At 42.7% G+C, this 17,170-nt stretch overlaps 1 protein-coding gene across 14 annotated transcripts in view; it reads left to right on the top strand.

The window, feature by feature from the left end:
- The window catches only part of MAST4 (microtubule associated serine/threonine kinase family member 4), a 575,525-nt gene that overhangs the window by 398,943 nt on the left and 159,412 nt on the right, over positions 1 to 17,170 (top strand). The window contains exon 1 of one of the 14 annotated variants that reach the window (XM_070519566.1): positions 5,686 to 6,135. The exons of 11 other annotated variants lie outside the window; for them this stretch is intronic. In XM_070519566.1, the coding sequence (XP_070375667.1) occupies positions 6,044 to 6,135 (92 nt within the window). In that variant the 5' untranslated portion in view covers positions 5,686 to 6,043. Of the gene's footprint in view, positions 1 to 5,685; positions 6,136 to 16,350; positions 16,496 to 17,170 lie in introns of those variants that run through there. 2 more of the 14 variants (XM_070519570.1, XM_070519569.1) reach the window with 2 other exon arrangements.

Genomic DNA, 17,170 nt, shown 5'->3' with positions numbered 1-17,170 from the left:
CATAAGATTTTGATTTGATACAGGGGGCGAACCTTTTGCTGCAGGAGCTCTCAGGAGCTGATCCTAGTAGAGGGATACCTAACCCAGTGGGGATAAGGAGGCTCACAGGAAGGCTGCCTTGAGTAAGTGGCAAGGAAGTTTGGTCTTAAAGCAAGATAGGAGTTAGCCTTCCTATATGTCAGATGAGGGCATTGATCTCTAAGCCTTGCTCTCTGCTCCATAATTGGATTTCCTAGCTCTGTTAGGCACTGGTGCTCTGTGTGATGACTTACTGGTGGATCTTCCAGAAAGCTGTCTTAGAATGGGAGAAACACACTTATCTCTGGCTCTCTCCCAGTAGGCTCCATCCTACAGGATGACCCCCTCCAGCCCTGTAAGGATGACATACATACCTTTTCTGGCAGCCTGTCCAGCTCCTCTCCCAGGGGTTAGAACTCTATCAGAATAAGCTATGGGGCTCTTCAAGGACCTTCCACTGCTTACAAGTCAGAGGATAGACTGTTAGGGTGATATACTTACAAGCACTGATTTTGAAACCCTCCTCAGTACCCCTGTACTGGGCTGCCCTCATGCATCTTGTATTCTACTTCTCTATCATACAAATCAGAGTCACTAATTTAGGAGAACAGCACTTCATTTCCCACATCTATCTGTTCTCTCCTCTTAGATTTTATAAAGTATTTGGTTATTTGCTACACTTTCTGAGTCTCTGATTTTCTTGGGATTCAGGGAATACCTGAGGAAAGTGTTACATTCTCTTCCCATTCTGACCAGTCCGTTCCCTTCTTGGAACTGTTTCCTTCCACCTGCCCTTGGGAATTGTGTAGTTCTTTGCTCAACCTATCAGGAAAGATAAATCAATTTAATTTTGTTTCCTTTGTTTTATCTGTTCACTTTAGAAATCTGAATCTCTCTTACCTTGTGATATTGTTTTAAAATATTTTAAACATTCCTGGGACGATATAATCCTACTTATTTAAATCTGTCTCTCGGTTTTCAGCGTTCAAATCTATTCCTACGAGTTACTTTTCATTGATATTTTTATCTTCATATTTTAGGTTGGTAACTCTAGAAGAGCTTTGGTTTGAATCTGCTCCCCATTGATGCAACTTCCTTCCCATTTCTAGTGCAGCCTTTAAGCATTATTTCTTAGTATGTGTGATGATTCCAGGGATTGCTGCCTCAGGATGGACAATTTGCTTTCCACATTCCTAGACTCAGACTCTCAAGACAGCATTTAGAAGGTGATCAAAGTAGACCAGTGGGGACAGCCTTGGGGTAGTCACTTCTCTGCTCTGAAGACAAGGGTAAACAGAGGTCAAAGTTAATTTATAGCAGAATCCCCAGCCCCAGCCAAGATCAGGTAGAAACATTTGGAAACTCACTATCAACCCCACTTTCCTTAGCATCTTCTCATTGGACATGGCCTCATGACCAGAGTGTCAGTGCAGGGAGCTGACAGCTTCCCAGACCTCACACCTACATTAGAAAACTTCGTCTCCTCTAGTGTCTAGGTTCAAGGCAAGGCTCCAGGAATATTATCTTTAACACTGTTCTGTGTAAGGTGGAGGAAAATCCTACTGTGAATGGGCATGGGGCAGAGGCTGGGAAGTAGAGAGGAGAATTCGTCAGTGAAAAGGACCTGCCATTTTTTATATGTAGGAGGAGGATGAATAGTGAAGAATTTGACCCTTTCTTAAATACTCATTTTGTTCTAAGGTAGCATTTCAGTAGCGTGACAAGCTTATTTTTTAATCTCATTTAACTTTCTCATAAAAATAATGGCAGATTATATCATCCTGATTAAATGAATGAGCATTCTGGATAACAAAGCTTGTCCATTGCTGTGTAGGCTTACTTGTGCAATAAGTAGAAAATCTTGCTGAATATCCGTATATTGACCTATACCAGCTATAGCCTTAAGAATTTCCAATGATCTCAATTCCCTCTTAGTTCTATAGCCAGAGTTTTACTGCATTTGCAACTAAACTGTACTCTAGTTTCTGCCCATATAATTGTTTCGTCCGTAGGAAAATGTCAGCAGTTCTGACCATTTTAATTCTTCTGTTTACTGACTGCATTACCTTGTGAATCATAGGTTCCCAAATCAAGTCAAACTGGTTAGAAGACAAGTTACCCTTTAGTGCCACACCTACTGTTATCTTAAAGGAGCGTGGGAATATATCAGCCACTTTCACTATATTAACCAGTTCATTTCTGATTCCTCATGCCCTTCACTTATTGTTATTTTTTCACTTTGGATACAACCCAAATTCTACAAGCCTTTTAAGTGCAAAAAACATATTAAAGTTAGGGGCTGGCCTGGTGGCGCAGCAGTTAAGTTCGCATGTTCCACTTCGGCAGCCCGGGGTTCACTGGTTCGGATCCCAGGTGTGGACCTACATAGTGCTTGGCAAGCCTGTGGTTGGGATCCTGGGTGTGGACCTACGTACTGCTTGGCACGTCATGCTGTGGCAGGCATCCCCCATAGAAAGTAGAGGTAGATGGGCACAGATGTTAGCTTCAGGGCCCATCTTCCTCAGCAGAAAGAGGAGAATTGGTGTCAGATGTTACCTCAGGGCTAATCTTCCTCAAAAAAAAAAAAAATTAAAGTATACATAGTTAAAAATACTAATGTCTTTACCCATCCCGTTGAGAATATGCATGGTAGATTTCTCAAAACGTACAGGAGTGGAGATAGTAATGACATCTGTTTCTCACAGGCCAGGATATGTATCATTCAATCAAGAGAAGAAATACCCGTTTTATGTCATCAATTTATCCATTTTAGTTGCTATCATCTTCATGGGTGTTGTCCAAATACATAGGCTTTTCTAGAAGGACCATGGAGATTACGAGAGTTGGGAGGTACATTGTCATCAGGTCTTGAAACTCCAGAACTTGAGTCCCACCCGCAGCATCTCCTTCAAGTTGCCGCTACTCAAACATTCTTATAGGAAGTGCTCCCTTGTTGTTTCAGCCCTTTTTATCTTTGGATCCAAAGACTCTTCCACATTGTATTATTTCAGAATTCAAGGACAGCTGTCACTTGTTTCCTAAATTTTCTCTTCTCTGCTTTCAACACAGAATTCCTCAACCCATAATTTATAGAGCACACTTTCAAGTCCCCTTTTCCCATCTTGATTACTCTTCTCTGGGCAGCCTCTAATATGTAATTATCCCTCTTAAACTTAGATGCCTAAAACTGAGCACAAAAATTATTCCCTGGCCTTATTGGGGATTGAAGGGAGGGGGGAGTCAAAGAGAGTTCCCCTTGGATTTGATTGTGACATTTTTTAGAGCCATGATAAGACCCGAGGAATATTTGCACTTCTGTTTCCATTTATAGATAAAAAAATGAGTCAATAAGAGAAAGTCTTTAGAATTTAGAAATATCCTCATGGGATTCTTAAGAATTCATGATTCTTTGAGAAAATCAATTGACTTGTTAATCTGATAATTTCAGGGCATCTTAAAGAATAGATACCTGGGCATCTGAAGTGTCTCTATTCAAAGAACATTTATGAAATGCTTATATAAATCAGTAACTGTCAGATTTTAGAATTACAGAGATCAATAAAACATGGCTTTAACCTTGAGTAACTCACAGACTGATAGGGAAGACAGCCGTCAACAGTCAATTATAACACAGTGTGACCAGCTGCTCAGGAGAGGCACGTTCAAGGTACCATGAAAGTGGAGGGTGCCGTATGGGGTGCCCGCTACTCCAGTCTCACGCCTCTCAGCATGGTATTCTTTTAGCTTCTGCATATTGCAGACATTTATGTGCAGGGTGTGCTAGATACTGCATGAAGGGGTTTTTGTATGTCATCTTATTTATGTCTGTCAACCTCTAGAGGTTGGTCCTAGTATGGACCCTATAAAAATGGGGGAAATGAGCAGAGATTAAGTGACTTGCCTAAGGTCACAGTCAGTGCTGGATGCAGAATTCAAACCAAAGCTTTTTGCTCTTAGCCAATGCTCTCTACCGCCTTTCTCAGAGGGAGCCTGTATCTAGAACGATGATCTCAACCAGGGGGTCATTTTGCCTCTAAGGAACATTTGGAGATGTCTGCAGACATTTTCAATTGTCACAGTTGGCATCTAATAGGTAGAGGTCAGAGCTGCTGCTAACCATCCTCCCATGCACAAGACAGTGCCCACAAAACAGAGCTATCCAGCCTAAAATGTCAATGGTGCTGTGGTTTTGAAACTCTGCTCTAGAGCTTGGGTACTATATTTGGGTTGGCCTTTAAGAAATACTTTTTTAAAACTTACAAAACATTTTCTAAAAGAAGAGATGGCTTACTATGGGACAAAACATACTGGACCAAGCCTATAATTTACTGGTCAAGTGTATTTTGTCACTTGTAAAATTGAGAAAATGTTGCCTTCTTTGTTTACCCGTCGATTTCAGGGATGTGAGGAGATAATGCATAAGACAGCCCTGTACAAGAATTATTATCAGAAATTCTTAGGCTCCTTGGAGACTCCGGGTCACAAGAATTAGATAAAGATGACCTCATGGTGAACTTCTCTTGTTTACCCTCCTCTCTTGTCAGCTGACCCCCTTATAGTCACCCTCATATTTCTCTAAGAAGTTTGTTCCCAGTATTTACTGGATGAACTAAACCATTTTTCACAAGTGACTTTTGCTTAATTTTTTTTTTTCTATTTAACATCTCTTGCCATATTACACTAGATTTTAGGCAGTTAATTTAAATTCTAATTTTTTTTATATACTTTTATGCAAGCATTTGTGGGTTTGGGGAGTTATTTGAATACCATGCCTTTCTTCAAAATGAATAACCATAACATTGACTCAGCCTCCCCTCCATTCCTTCCTTTCAAGCTCTAACCACTTGGAAGGAAAATCATTCTAGCATTTGTTAAATGAATGCCAGGTAGTTTCCTTACGCGTAATGGTTGACCATCCCCTAGACAGGTCGTTGTAGCCCGTGAAGCCAAACAGGTATGCACTGTAGTAATTCATCAAATGGATGTAAACTCATAAATTTAGTTTACTGAGGTTTTAGGTGAGCGTGACATCCCATTGGCGTGCTTTTCCTACACAACAAACAGCGTCTAGGCAAAGAGTAATTACTGACTTCCTTGGAGTGTTTGAATGGTGATCCATTCCGCTGTGAATCACAGATCAGCCTTCAGGTGTGCGCCCCGCACGCTTCACGGTGTTCCGGCCGCGGCTGCATTTATTTATTTATTTTAGGGGAATGATCCAATTGGGGCTGCGGGCTGGGGGCGCGGCGGAGGCAGCAGATGCTCGGAGTCCCGGCCTCCCGGGGGCTCGGCACAGGTCTCCGCCTGCCCCCTTTCCCATGAGGCCCCGCTCCTGGGAGTGTCTGCCCAGGGAAGGGTCCCCGCCGCCCCAGCCCCTTCCAGCGGGAGGTGGGGAGGCTGCACCAAGGTGTCCGGCTCAAGTCCTCCAACAGGCCACTTGGCTCAAAGTGCTTTTAAGTTTCCTTTTTTTGAGGAAGGGAGAAGAAGAGGAGCTTTTCCTATTTAAATTCCATTCCTTGTTTGTATACCAAAAGGAAACTCAGCACTGGGCATGTTCGGATGTGGAATGGTTTCTCCGATAAGCAACAGCCTCCCGGAACCGATGTCTTAAAATAGTCGTCTCCCCTCACCTCCCCGCGGGAGCTGCAAATGGTATCTGCCAAACAGATGACAAAGTACCTTGGACTGAATCACACACAGACAGCATTTTGAGCAGAACGCACGGCCCAACTCTTGTAATTACTGTTTGTAGCCGGCCAGGGCTGACCAGGAGAGGGCAAACCTAGGAGGAAATAAGTTTCCCCGAACCTTGGAGAAATGGCTGTGTGCTAATTAAAGGCAGGCACGGGGACTTCTCAGTTATTCTCTAAGTTGTTCTTGAGGTCACAGTTCACAGCACGTTTCCTCTGGAGGGAGTGAGTAGATAATTGGAATCTTTTTGTCTTTTTGTCTTTTTCTTTTTTTCCCCCTCTCCCCGTTTTGGCCTTATGGCCTTGAACCCGCAGTGAATTGAAGAGAGAAAGAAATGGATATGTCTGACCCCAATTTTTGGACTGTGCTCTCAAACTTTACTTTGCCTCATTTGAGGAGTGGGAACAGGCTGCGGCGGACACAAAGGTAAAAACGCGGGGATCCTTTGCCTGGAGAGGGAACGCTTTGGGCTGCTCAGGCGCTTGGCTGCCGGAGCCCCCTTAGCAACTGGGGTTTTGTTTATTGGGTGACAATTTGAAAAGTTTATACCCTGCCAGGGGGGCACTGTTTCAGGTAGTCCCTCCTCCTGGCGGATTTCCTGGGTAATTCTGATGAATATGCTTCCAGAGTTGTTCTTTTGAAATGTGGATAATGGGACGTTGACTTGTGAGCAGCGGGGGAGAGAGAAAGGGAAGGGGGAGGAGACAGTTTGTGGAAGTCTGTCTCTTTGATCTAATCGTGTTTATCCATTTCATTTACCCAGACCTCGGGGCTTCTGCTTCTCTTTGTAGAGCCTTTCAGATGTTCCCCTCTATTAAATATTTGACCTTTATGAGATGCAGATGTACAACGCAAAGATAACTCAAGTTAGCCTGTTTCGTATTGTCTGCTTAAAGAGACAGGTCTGCATAACTTTGCCTTTTTTTTTTTTTTTTTTTTTTACGGGCTTGCTGACATTTATTTCTAATACAGGACTGGCCTTTTCACTTTGTAATGTGTATTTGACAGAATGGATTGGGGGGAAAAGACTTCTAAAATCAAATGAAGCTCATGCCACAAGTGAAAGGCAGTTCAGATTTAGTTGCTGACGCTTGGGTTGAGAGAATATGGTTTTAAAGGGGGTGTTTCTCCTCTCTTCACATTTCTGCCCAGCACAGAAAGTGGCATTATTGTGGTTTTAGAGGGGCACACCCTCTGAGTTGTATAAATACAGATTCTTTGTTTTTCTTCAAAACTTGCCTTACACATATGCGTGAATGTGCATGAAAGCAACAGTGCAGTCAGTAAACAGGATGCTGACTATCAGATTTGGAGCTTCGTAATCTCTGTGCTCTGGTGTTTAAAGAACACACGAAAGTGCTTCATTCTGTTGGGTTATACTGATAACTTTTTGTAGCAGAGCTATCAATGCACAATACTTTGGAAGACGGTAATTTTTCTTTTGAAATTTCCCGTGGTATTTCCTACATTTCAGAAGTGTCCTAGAATACTCTCACCTGCCCTGTTTATATATGCACACGCATATACGCATACATAAAACACGTAATGTGTGATGTGTAGATTTTAAAGTCATACTTAATTTTAATGCGACTTGAACAGCGTTGGTGCCACTAAAGCATGTTAGATTCTAAACTGGTGCCTTTTAAATAACATGGCTATGCGTTTCTCATTCTGCTATGTACCTTCAGAGACATTCTCTTTTCGTATTGATTATTTTTGTTCAAGCTGTGTCATTCATGCCCCAAACCCCCCAAACAACTCGTCAGTTAAAGAGATTCACTCTGTCTATACATGAACAAGGCCACTACTCCTCATGGTGGTAAATCCTATAACTTCTTACCTTTTCAGTTTGTCAGGGGCCTTTAAATATTAATCTGAGTGGAGGTGTCCTGGCTGTGATACAGTCTTTAGTCTCACTGGAGCCACTTCTTGGAAAAATAAGTCTGCTCTGGCATCACACTCGTGTGTCTGAACCTGAAAAGCAGTTACAGCCTTTCCTCCCCCACCTACCTGTTGATAGTATTATTGAGAGAGTCAAATGCATGCAGAATTCTCAGGCTGGTTTGCCCCTGGCCTTCCAGCAAGTCAGCCCAGAACACTCCAACTCCAGCAGCTCACACTGGCAGAGAGCTAGGTTCTAAGGTAACCTGGGTTCTTCCTGGCAAAATAGGGGAGTGTGAGAGGGCTGTCTCACTCCCCAAGTCAGGGACCCATCTCTTCAGTTTGGAGAAAAAGAGAGGGGGCTGGATTTTCTTCCCTCCTTTTGAAGACGAAAGGTTGTCACGGCCTGTTGGTTACTGGGGATTTCCAGGATTCACGGAGTTTGGGAATATGTGTCCTGAAGATCATCTACATATATCTACTCATTATGAGTCTCAAAGGGCCAACACTGCTTTATATGTTTTTATGTGGGTTAGGAAAGATGAAGGGCCATGTCCTCCTCTCCAGGACAGTGTACTTGGCTGTTGCAGTCTCCTGTTATACACTGATCAGTTCCCGCTCTTTGTCCTTCCATAAGGACGTGCAGCATATGCCTACAGTAGTGTGACTCTTCCCATTCCTTGACCTCTCTTAACTGCTGTAAATCCTGTCTCCTCCTCCAAGACCCACATTCACCCCATTCCTTACCTGGTTGGTCAGGTTCCCTAAATCTGTCCTTTCAAAAGGACTTTGCCATTCCCAAGCTGTCCTCTGCTTTCACCAGCATCATGGAGGATGTGCCCAGTGTCCAGGCAAGGTCCTCTTCCACAGCTGGACATGCCTTAGCCCTGGGAGTATCTCTCCTGCCCAAGCCTAGCTTCTTTTCTACACACTGACTTTGTCCGATCATTCATTTTGCATGTTTTATCCCAGCTCCTTGTTCTGATTAACCTTGTAATCCAGAGGACTTCCTCTTAACCTTTTCTTTAGTATCAGCTTCTTGTATCTATCCAAGAGTGAAACCCAGCTTTGAGCCTGTGAATGAGCATCTTGGAGCTCCTAGGGATAGGATGTTTGTACCACTCAGACAAAAGAGAGAGAGACTGGATGGTTTCAGACACTCCCCTTACATCTCTGTCATGGTGGAAACTGTCATCATGGCAGCCTTTGGGTTTGCTACATCATATCTGCCTTGCCAGTTCAGCAGGCACTGCTCTGTTGGTTTGCCTTATCACGGGAAAACCTTGAAGGTTTCCCTTCCAACTCAGAGCCCTACCTGGGCCTATAACTCCCTAAGTTCTTGGGGAAAGGAGCCTGCAGACTAAATTCCAAGTCTAGACTCTTACACGGTGCTGATGAGCTGAAAGCCTGGGTTCTTCGTGCTGTGTCCTGAAGACGATATATTGTACTCTTCCTTCTTTTTTGTCTTGACGGCGGCACACATTGGGTTGTCTGGATGCACACTGACTTTGTCTGCTGTTTTGCTGTAAAGCTCACATGTTCTGTTGGAAACGGTTCGTTTTTTACAACTGGCTTTACCCTCTCTCCCCCTCCCTTATTTCCTCAAGGCAATCTCAACACAACCATTTACCTGCTGCTTTGAGGGACAGAAATGTAGGCTGAATGGACAGATTATTTCAACCAAAATTTGTTGGTTTAAAGTGAAGTAATAATTGCATGCTTAAGAGATTGTAAGTTTCATAGATCTGTGGATATTCCATTCACTTGAGGATCCGCTCACAACTTGGAATGGAGAGTCGTTTGCCTGCTTTATGTCACCACTTACGTTTGTAACATCTTTTCTTTTCCTGTTGGATTAAAAACTTTTAGGGGGAAGGGATCAAGCTTCTCTTTTACTTCTAGCTCCTCTATGTCATAGTGTAAAGAAAGGGTTATCATTGATTTTTAAATGTTGCTGCTCAGTTTTGAGGTACACCTTTAGTTTTGCTGGAGCGCAGCCTAGAAAATCCAGAAGATGCTTGATTTTTAACCTTAATGGTCAGAAATGGATGTTTTCATTGGGTTTGGGAGATGATCTTCAAACCTCACTGACACGCACATCAGTAAAACCCTTATCCATGCCAGTGGGCAGTTTGTGACTCAGTTAGTTTGAGCAAGTTTCTGAATGTATTTTTCTGAGAACCCATGGGATAAAACTTTCTTAGGTTTGGTTTTGTTTTGCTGAATTCATGTTACTCGGCAGTTGCTATGAACAGCAGGTACATTCAGGGATCTTAAACTAACTGCTCTAGTTGTCAGAATGTATTGAATTTTTATGCATGCTGCATCTTCCCTTTAGAAGATCTGTAGTGTTTGGTGAGTTTTTGTTTTGCTCATGAATATATGTCTTTGAAAAGTATGGAGAATACACTTCTCTTCTGCCCTGACATGTCAAGTATTAGTGAACTTGTACTCACCCCTTTCATGGAAAGCCCAGTTAAATCCACATTTATTGAGTATCTATTGTGTGCCTTGGCACTGAGACCCAAAGCTGAAAGCCATAGGATTGCCTTCAGTGAAGGCATGCAAGTGAATCAGTGTAAACCAGGGCAACAGAGAAGTATTTACAAGGTACACATAAGCCGTAGGAGTGGTGAAGGGGTAAGAGAGACTTTGGTCTCAGGGAGAGGAGAGGCACCACATAGAGAAAGCGACACATTAGGGAGGTTTGGAAGAATGGGTTGGTATTTATCAGACAGAAGGACAGGGCCTTCCCAAGGGACAAAAGAAATGGCATATACAAAGGCATAGTGGCCTTGGCAACACAGATTCAAGGGCCTATACGTAGCTTGGTATTGCTGGAGCATAGGGAACCAGAAGCATAACTCAGTTTTGCTGAAGCGTGAAGTGTGAAAAGGTGATATAATATAGCACGATGGTTAAGAGGGTTGATCTGAAGCCAGCTCACCTGGGTTCGAATGATATTGCGTAAGTTAACTTCTTTGGACTTCAGTTGCTCCACCTATAAAATAGGGATAAGTAAATTACCTTCAGGGTTGTTGTAAAGATTAAAATGTGTTCATATGCATAAAATGCATAATGCAATGACTGGCACATAAAAACTCTCAATAAATCCTAACTATTAAAATCGTTACTGTCATTACAACAAGGGGATGAGTAGTGGGCGATGAGGCTCAGGGGGAGAGTTGAGGTGCTTGGTATCTGTGGAGTTTGGCCTTTATCCAGAGAGAGAGAGACACATGTCTAGCAGCACTGCGGAGTTTAGGTCTAAGAAGGGGGTGTGAGACCTAGAAACCAATTAATCAATTATAGCAGAAGCCTATCTAAAGGGTTTTGTAGGCCTGAGCAAAGAATGTAGTGAGATTATGCCTTTTATATTAAGAATATAAAATTGATAGAAGTTGATGCGCCATTGACTCTGAGGAATGAAGAAAGATTCTACATGGCAATGGGGTTTTTGACTTGGGGGACCAGGGAGATGGAAGGACGGCCTATACATAGAAGAGCGGGAGAGGGGAAGACACAAGAACTTGTACTTGTCCTTGCCCTTTTATCCCCAGAAGCTCAGTTAATCCATGTTGGTTGAGCATCTCTTGTTTACTGAGTACCGTGGAGCATTATTCCTTCATTCAGCCAGTATCTGCAGCGCCAGTGTTCTGTGCTGGCCAGGGATGTAGTGGTGAACAGGAAAGAGTGCTCCGGCCTCACAAACAAGCATCTAAATACATCACTTGCCAAGTGGTGGTCAGTGTTTTGAAGGCTGTGAGCAAGAGCTGAGAAGAGAGAGAACAGTGTGGGGGCTACTTTAGATAATGTGGTCAGAGGACATCTTTTGAGGAGGTAATATTTGAGGGGAGACTTAAAGGATGAGAAAGAGCTGTCCGCAGCAAGAGTTTGGGCGCAGGCGTCTGGGAACGACCAAGGCTCTGAGGCAGGAAAGAAAGAGCTCCTAGGCAGGCAGTTGGGTGTGTAGGTTCAGGGCACTCAGGGAGGCTGGACCAGAAATAATAGTCTTCGGAGTCATCACTGGGACCATCCGAGAAATACACTAGATTAATCTGTGAGAGAACTAAAGATGCCCATTTAAGGAGTGGGCAGAGATGCAGATAGAAACAGGAAAGGAGAGTTGGGAGACAGTCTTATAAGAAGGAAGGAAGCCCACAGTGTTCTCATGGAAATCCCAAGAATGGTCAACACTGCCACTCCACAGAGAGATGAAACGAACGTGTGCATTGTGTCTGACACCTGGGAAGTCATGGGTGACTTCAGCATGAACAGCAGCAGCAGAGTGATGGGGTGGGGATGGGGGGGTGGTGGTGACGCGCCAGAAAAGAGTAGTGAAGTGAGGAATTAGAGACCATGGGTGGTATCCACTCTCCGTGGGTAGCTAAGTACAGCTGTGACACATCGTTGCGTCTTAGCCTCTGCACATTCACAGCTGACCCGTCAGCCCTCTTCCTGAATCATATCCCCTTACTCACTGTTGCTCATTTTATTGTCTGCTTCATTGCCCAAATAGGCAATGACAGTTTCCTTTTCACCTCTCTGGAAGCTCGAGTCCTTTCCACCGCCTTATGAGTATCTCCTTTCTAATGTGTTTACAGTTAGAGTTTCTCTTGTTTTAAATCCCTGACTCTGAGCGTCTCTAGCCCCACCCACCACCACTTTGTCTCCTCCTGAGCCTGGGCTGTGAGTACCCCTGCCTTTCCCCTCCAGCCTGTTCCACAGGGAGCTGAAACCTGGTGCACTCCGTGCTGCTGCTCCTCTCATCCTCTCCACACCTGACCTGCAGGCTCTGCCCCTCCCTGAGTCTCTGCGCCCATTTCCTCCCACTGCTTGCTTTGCCCAGGCCTGTTTCATAACTGCTTTCTTTCTTCATGCTCTAGACTGTATTTTCTGCAGGCAGGACAGGCCTGCCCGTCACTGCACGGCTTGCCCTTCCGTCCTCTCATAGTTTTACTCTCACACTGGTACTATTCCATGAGGCCCTCACTCGTGAGTCCTCCTCCCCGCCAGCTTAGTAAGGGATACTCCCCAGGAAGAGGAGAAAGCTGAGACGCTGGGCCAGGAGCTTCCAGCAGCTCTCTGAGTGATTTCTCTGGAGAGCCTGGCTGCCCCACACCAGAGCAGCGTGTTCTACAGACTCCATGTTCATCTTGTACCTCATTAAAGCTTACGAGATACAGAGGACATGAGCAGGAATATGTGCGTTTCAGAAAGGTTGCTTTTAGCCTCTAGTGTGAAGCTTACAATAGGAGGTTACAGATTGTTTGTTTTGCCCCTTGACAGTGTAGATCTTTTGTGAGGGAAGAAGGAGGGAGAAAGAAAGGAATGACAGAGAGAAAGAGAAATGTGTGAGAGTGCAAAAGTAGATTTCAAAAGAAGTTTGTTAAAAATAACCCTTTAGAATATGGAGCCTATGCTCCATGGGGCAGCCTGGGCTGTTCATTGCTGTAACTGGTCACCACTGGGAGGGGGATGTGTGTGTCAGTGAGTTCACAGCGAGGGAGAAGAACATTATATGCTTTTATGGCTTTGCTTACTTCTCTCTACACATATATCCTGTTGTCAGAAGGCTAAGTAATGTCTTTAAAACAGAGGAACCATAAGCCTCAGGTAGAGACCATCTGCCTCCTGGGCTAAAAACTGACAGATGTTTGGGCTGAGAAATCACTTGATTCCTGTGTGGAGACGGCCCATAGAGGAGAAAGCTTGGAATGGGCCTCCTTCTGAATAATTCGGGAGATTCCTCCTTTTATTGGTTGAAATGGAAATGGCTGGTTTCTCAGGGAGATTAAGACGGGAGGCCTTGAACCCCCACCTCCCTCCACACACCCGTCTCTAGTATGAGTGAGCATGCAGAAAGCTATTTTAATCTGAGCTGTCTTTACTACATGTAAGCTAGTAATTTGGGAGTGACATCATGGTAACTGAGTAATCCCTTTGAAAGTTAAATAGAAGAGCCAGGATATTAAAATGGTCCTGGGGCTACCTGGATGAAAGTAGGCACAGGTGTGCATAAAACCATTTATTAAAAGCAAAGTCAATCTCTATCAGGAGAAGTCTTGCCTATATAGTAGCAAATTTGCTTTGTGTGATGTGGCACCTTTTGTCACTAGAGAGATCTCTAAATAAAAGTTCACATGGTTGTTAATACTTGTAGATATGGTACTTTATTTTTGTTTCCTCTATCTTGGTAATTAGGAAAGTTCCCTTGTGAACTTGGCTGTAAATTCTGAAAATGTTGACTTAAACCCTATTAATAGAATGAGGGGACCTGTGGGAATTTTAGCTACACTAACGGCTATTGGGCATGCTTATTAGAGATAGTAATTATACCAATATCAAACTGAAACATCATATTGTTTTGTTTCAGAGAAAAAAGGCCCAAGCAGAGAATTTAGGCTTTGGTCGGCATTTGAAGGTAAAATAGATTGGTAAGGAGAATAGACAGTCGTTAACTTTCCTCTCCTATCTTAAGCTCCCTCATACCTGCTTTATTATAGAACCCTGAACTTTCTGCGTTCTGCCAACTTTGTGATCTTACATTTATCAGTGACTCAGATTTTGTTAGTTTGGGATCTCTTAGGAAACTAAGTGCAGGCAAAATCCAGATCTTAACATGTAGTAGGCCAACCACCATTTGTGTTCTGAGTTCTTTACTAAGCTTGCAGCTCTTCAAAGGTAAGAACCAGCTCCGTGTCCCTGGAAGCTTTCTAACCTGGCATGGAAGTTCAAACTGCAGATACCTTTTGGAGAGACAGTGTATTAGGTTCTGAGTGAATCCCCTGGGGGGAGGCAATGAGCAAGCAGTGAAACTTGCTGAGGTCTCTTAGAGTCGTAGAATCAGGGAGGAAAACAGTGGATTCACCAGGCTCATTTTGCCATATGAGTATTTGCTAAGCTGTCTTTGCTATGTTTTCTTCTGTCTAATTTTAAACATTACAGTGCATGCTGATGTCTCAGGATCCTGACTCTGACCTTATTGTATTTCTCTCTTGAGAGTCACTATTAGAATATTATCTAGCCACTACCAGACTTCGTAGCTACTAAATCTGAAGAAAATCACTGACCCTGTAGCTTGCATAAAAGTCACCTATGTCCCTTTGACATTCATATCTTTTAAAATGCTATGTGATGCGTATCTTTAGATTAGAAATTATAATTATTAAAGGTTTTACTTTTACAGATGTATGGAGGGGTTAAGGGGAAAAAACTATGCTTGCTGTGGGAAAAACTCCCAGCTGAATAAAGCACTCTAGGAAATATGGTAAATGAAACCTTTGTTACTGTAAAACAATAGCCTTTAAGTGACTATTATGCAATGTTATTTCTTAAGTCTGATTTGGAATGGCTTGTTGATCTTGGAACTTGAGAAATAATTCCTGTAAAAATATTACTTTCACTTGGCTAATCTCAAGACTTTTGAAACAAAATCAAAGACTTTTCCAAGTAGATTACCTTGGTCAGAGACTGACCGTTGGAGATATTGAAGCCGTGTCAGAAAGAATTTTTTTCATGTGACGAATAATTTTATCCATTTGGTATTCTCCGTTCTAGTACCCATCCAGATAAACACAAATTATTTGCTAATCCAAAAAACCGTTCATTGTAAAATTAGCCTGTGCTTGCTCAACCACTCCAAAGGGCAGACAGGTGGCAGAAAGGCTGATAGGCACACTCACTTGGCAGGTTCAATGGATGATTATGAATTTGCATTTTCCATGAACCATAGGTCCCTAAGCAGAGGAATTTTTTATCTTTGATCTCAAATGGTCATAATGGCCAGTGGCAGATCAGGTAGAGTGTAGGATAGTTCAGGGGTGCTTTGTGTCCCAGTTCTTGTTACGGATTCTGCAAAATGAGCTTCTATGCTAATGAATTATAATTTCCTGTATGTTTTAGAATTTGATGTTTGGGGTTAGATGTTTGGACCACAGAGTTAGTAAGGAATAAAAATTGCCATATTTTTACTGTGACCTGTAATATTTGTATGTAGCATTGTTTCTCAATAAATGTCTTTTCTCCCATCAATTTCAGTTAAGTTAGCCTTGGAAATCTAGGATTTTTAAGGCAAAAAATCAATAGTGGATTTTATAAGTCTTCTTAACATAGGAATCCAGGCTCAAGATGAGAGCTCTGTTCTCTTCAGTCCAGTTCTTGGATCTCAGTGGTTTTAATGTCATTCTGCCAGCATCACCATTGCCAAGATGCCCTCTTGGTAGGTAGACTTCAGTTTTCTCTGAAATTGTGATTCATTACTTATCATTTGATGCCTTCTTAAAGGAAACTCTTTAAACAAGAGAAATTGTGGTTTGTCTTACTTTTTGAGATTTAACCTTAAAATTAATCTACTTTCTTACACCAAAGGTAGGGTGATTTGGAGGTCCAAAGGTACAGATAATTGAGCTGGTTAGATGTTAATATGATGCAACTTTTGATGCCATTCCTAGGAAATATAAACGTTCTGTGGAATGAATGGGTCCCAAGTTTAAAATCCGTAAAGAAAAGGGTTCTGACTCTTGGCACGGATAGACATATTCAGAAATGTTGTATTCAAGCCAGAGTAAATATATATCCTTCTTTCAGTTAGCAGAAGTCGCCTCTAAACACATATTTTGGCATTAAGGAAGCTCGTCATGACCTATTGTTCCAGAAAGATTATAGTTCTCATTTTAAGCCAGTTTTCTAGTTCCCATGTAAGTGACCTGCCCAGCCTGGAGCCGAGGAAACAGCTTTTGCTTTTCAAACCTTCCATTCTTTTAGGTGTATCCTGCAGGCAGTGGCTTGTAGCTGTTCCTTCAGCCTCTTAACAGGTTTGATTTCAAATCTATTTAATAAGAAACTAATATGTTTGGAGGGGATTCATGGCCCAACATGGATGGATTTTGTTGGGAAGTTCCAGGTGTGTATATATCTTAAACTCTGTGTTAAGGCCTATTCAACTAAAATGCTTTTGGTTTTGTTTGGTTTGTTTTTGTCTTCTAGTCACAGACTGAATTTCTTAAGATGTCTTAGAGAGTGGGTTGGGAGGGGGTAGCCCCCAGTCCTGAATGCCCTGCAGCTCCTCTTTCAATTCCTTTTCTTTGGCTGCCTTAGAAGCACTAAAGAGGAGTCAAATAATTATGAACTGGGCCAAAAGATAGAGACATCAGAAGCCAAGAGCTGGGTGATTAACCTCTGGAACAACGGAAGTTCATTACACTTAAAAATACTTGAAGGGGGTTGTTTATGAGTTAGGCATCTCTGTGTGATCCTTTTCCTGCTTTGTGGTTTGTGGATGAGCCTGAATCACCTTCTGAAACCTGATAATCTAATAACCTACTTTGACTTTGTTTGACTTCTGTGGACAGGGTCTGGGGATTTATCACATCCCATCATTTTTTCATTTATGTAGCAAATATTTATTGGTTACCTTTTATGTGACCAGGGCTGTAATTATCACCTGGGAAACAAAGATATGGGTGGCTTGATCCTTCTCCTCATATAGCTCAATCTAGTTGGGTTAGAAAACAATGTAGACAGATAATTACAGTAACGTGTAATAACAGGTCAGATATCTACCAACATCGGCAGAGGA

Source organism: Equus asinus, chromosome 10 (assembly GCF_041296235.1).
Source record: "Equus asinus isolate D_3611 breed Donkey chromosome 10, EquAss-T2T_v2, whole genome shotgun sequence".
Taxonomy (NCBI): domain Eukaryota; kingdom Metazoa; phylum Chordata; class Mammalia; order Perissodactyla; family Equidae; genus Equus; species Equus asinus.
The sequence above is the reverse complement of the archived record's forward strand: the minus strand, read 5'-3'. Positions and strand labels throughout refer to the sequence as shown.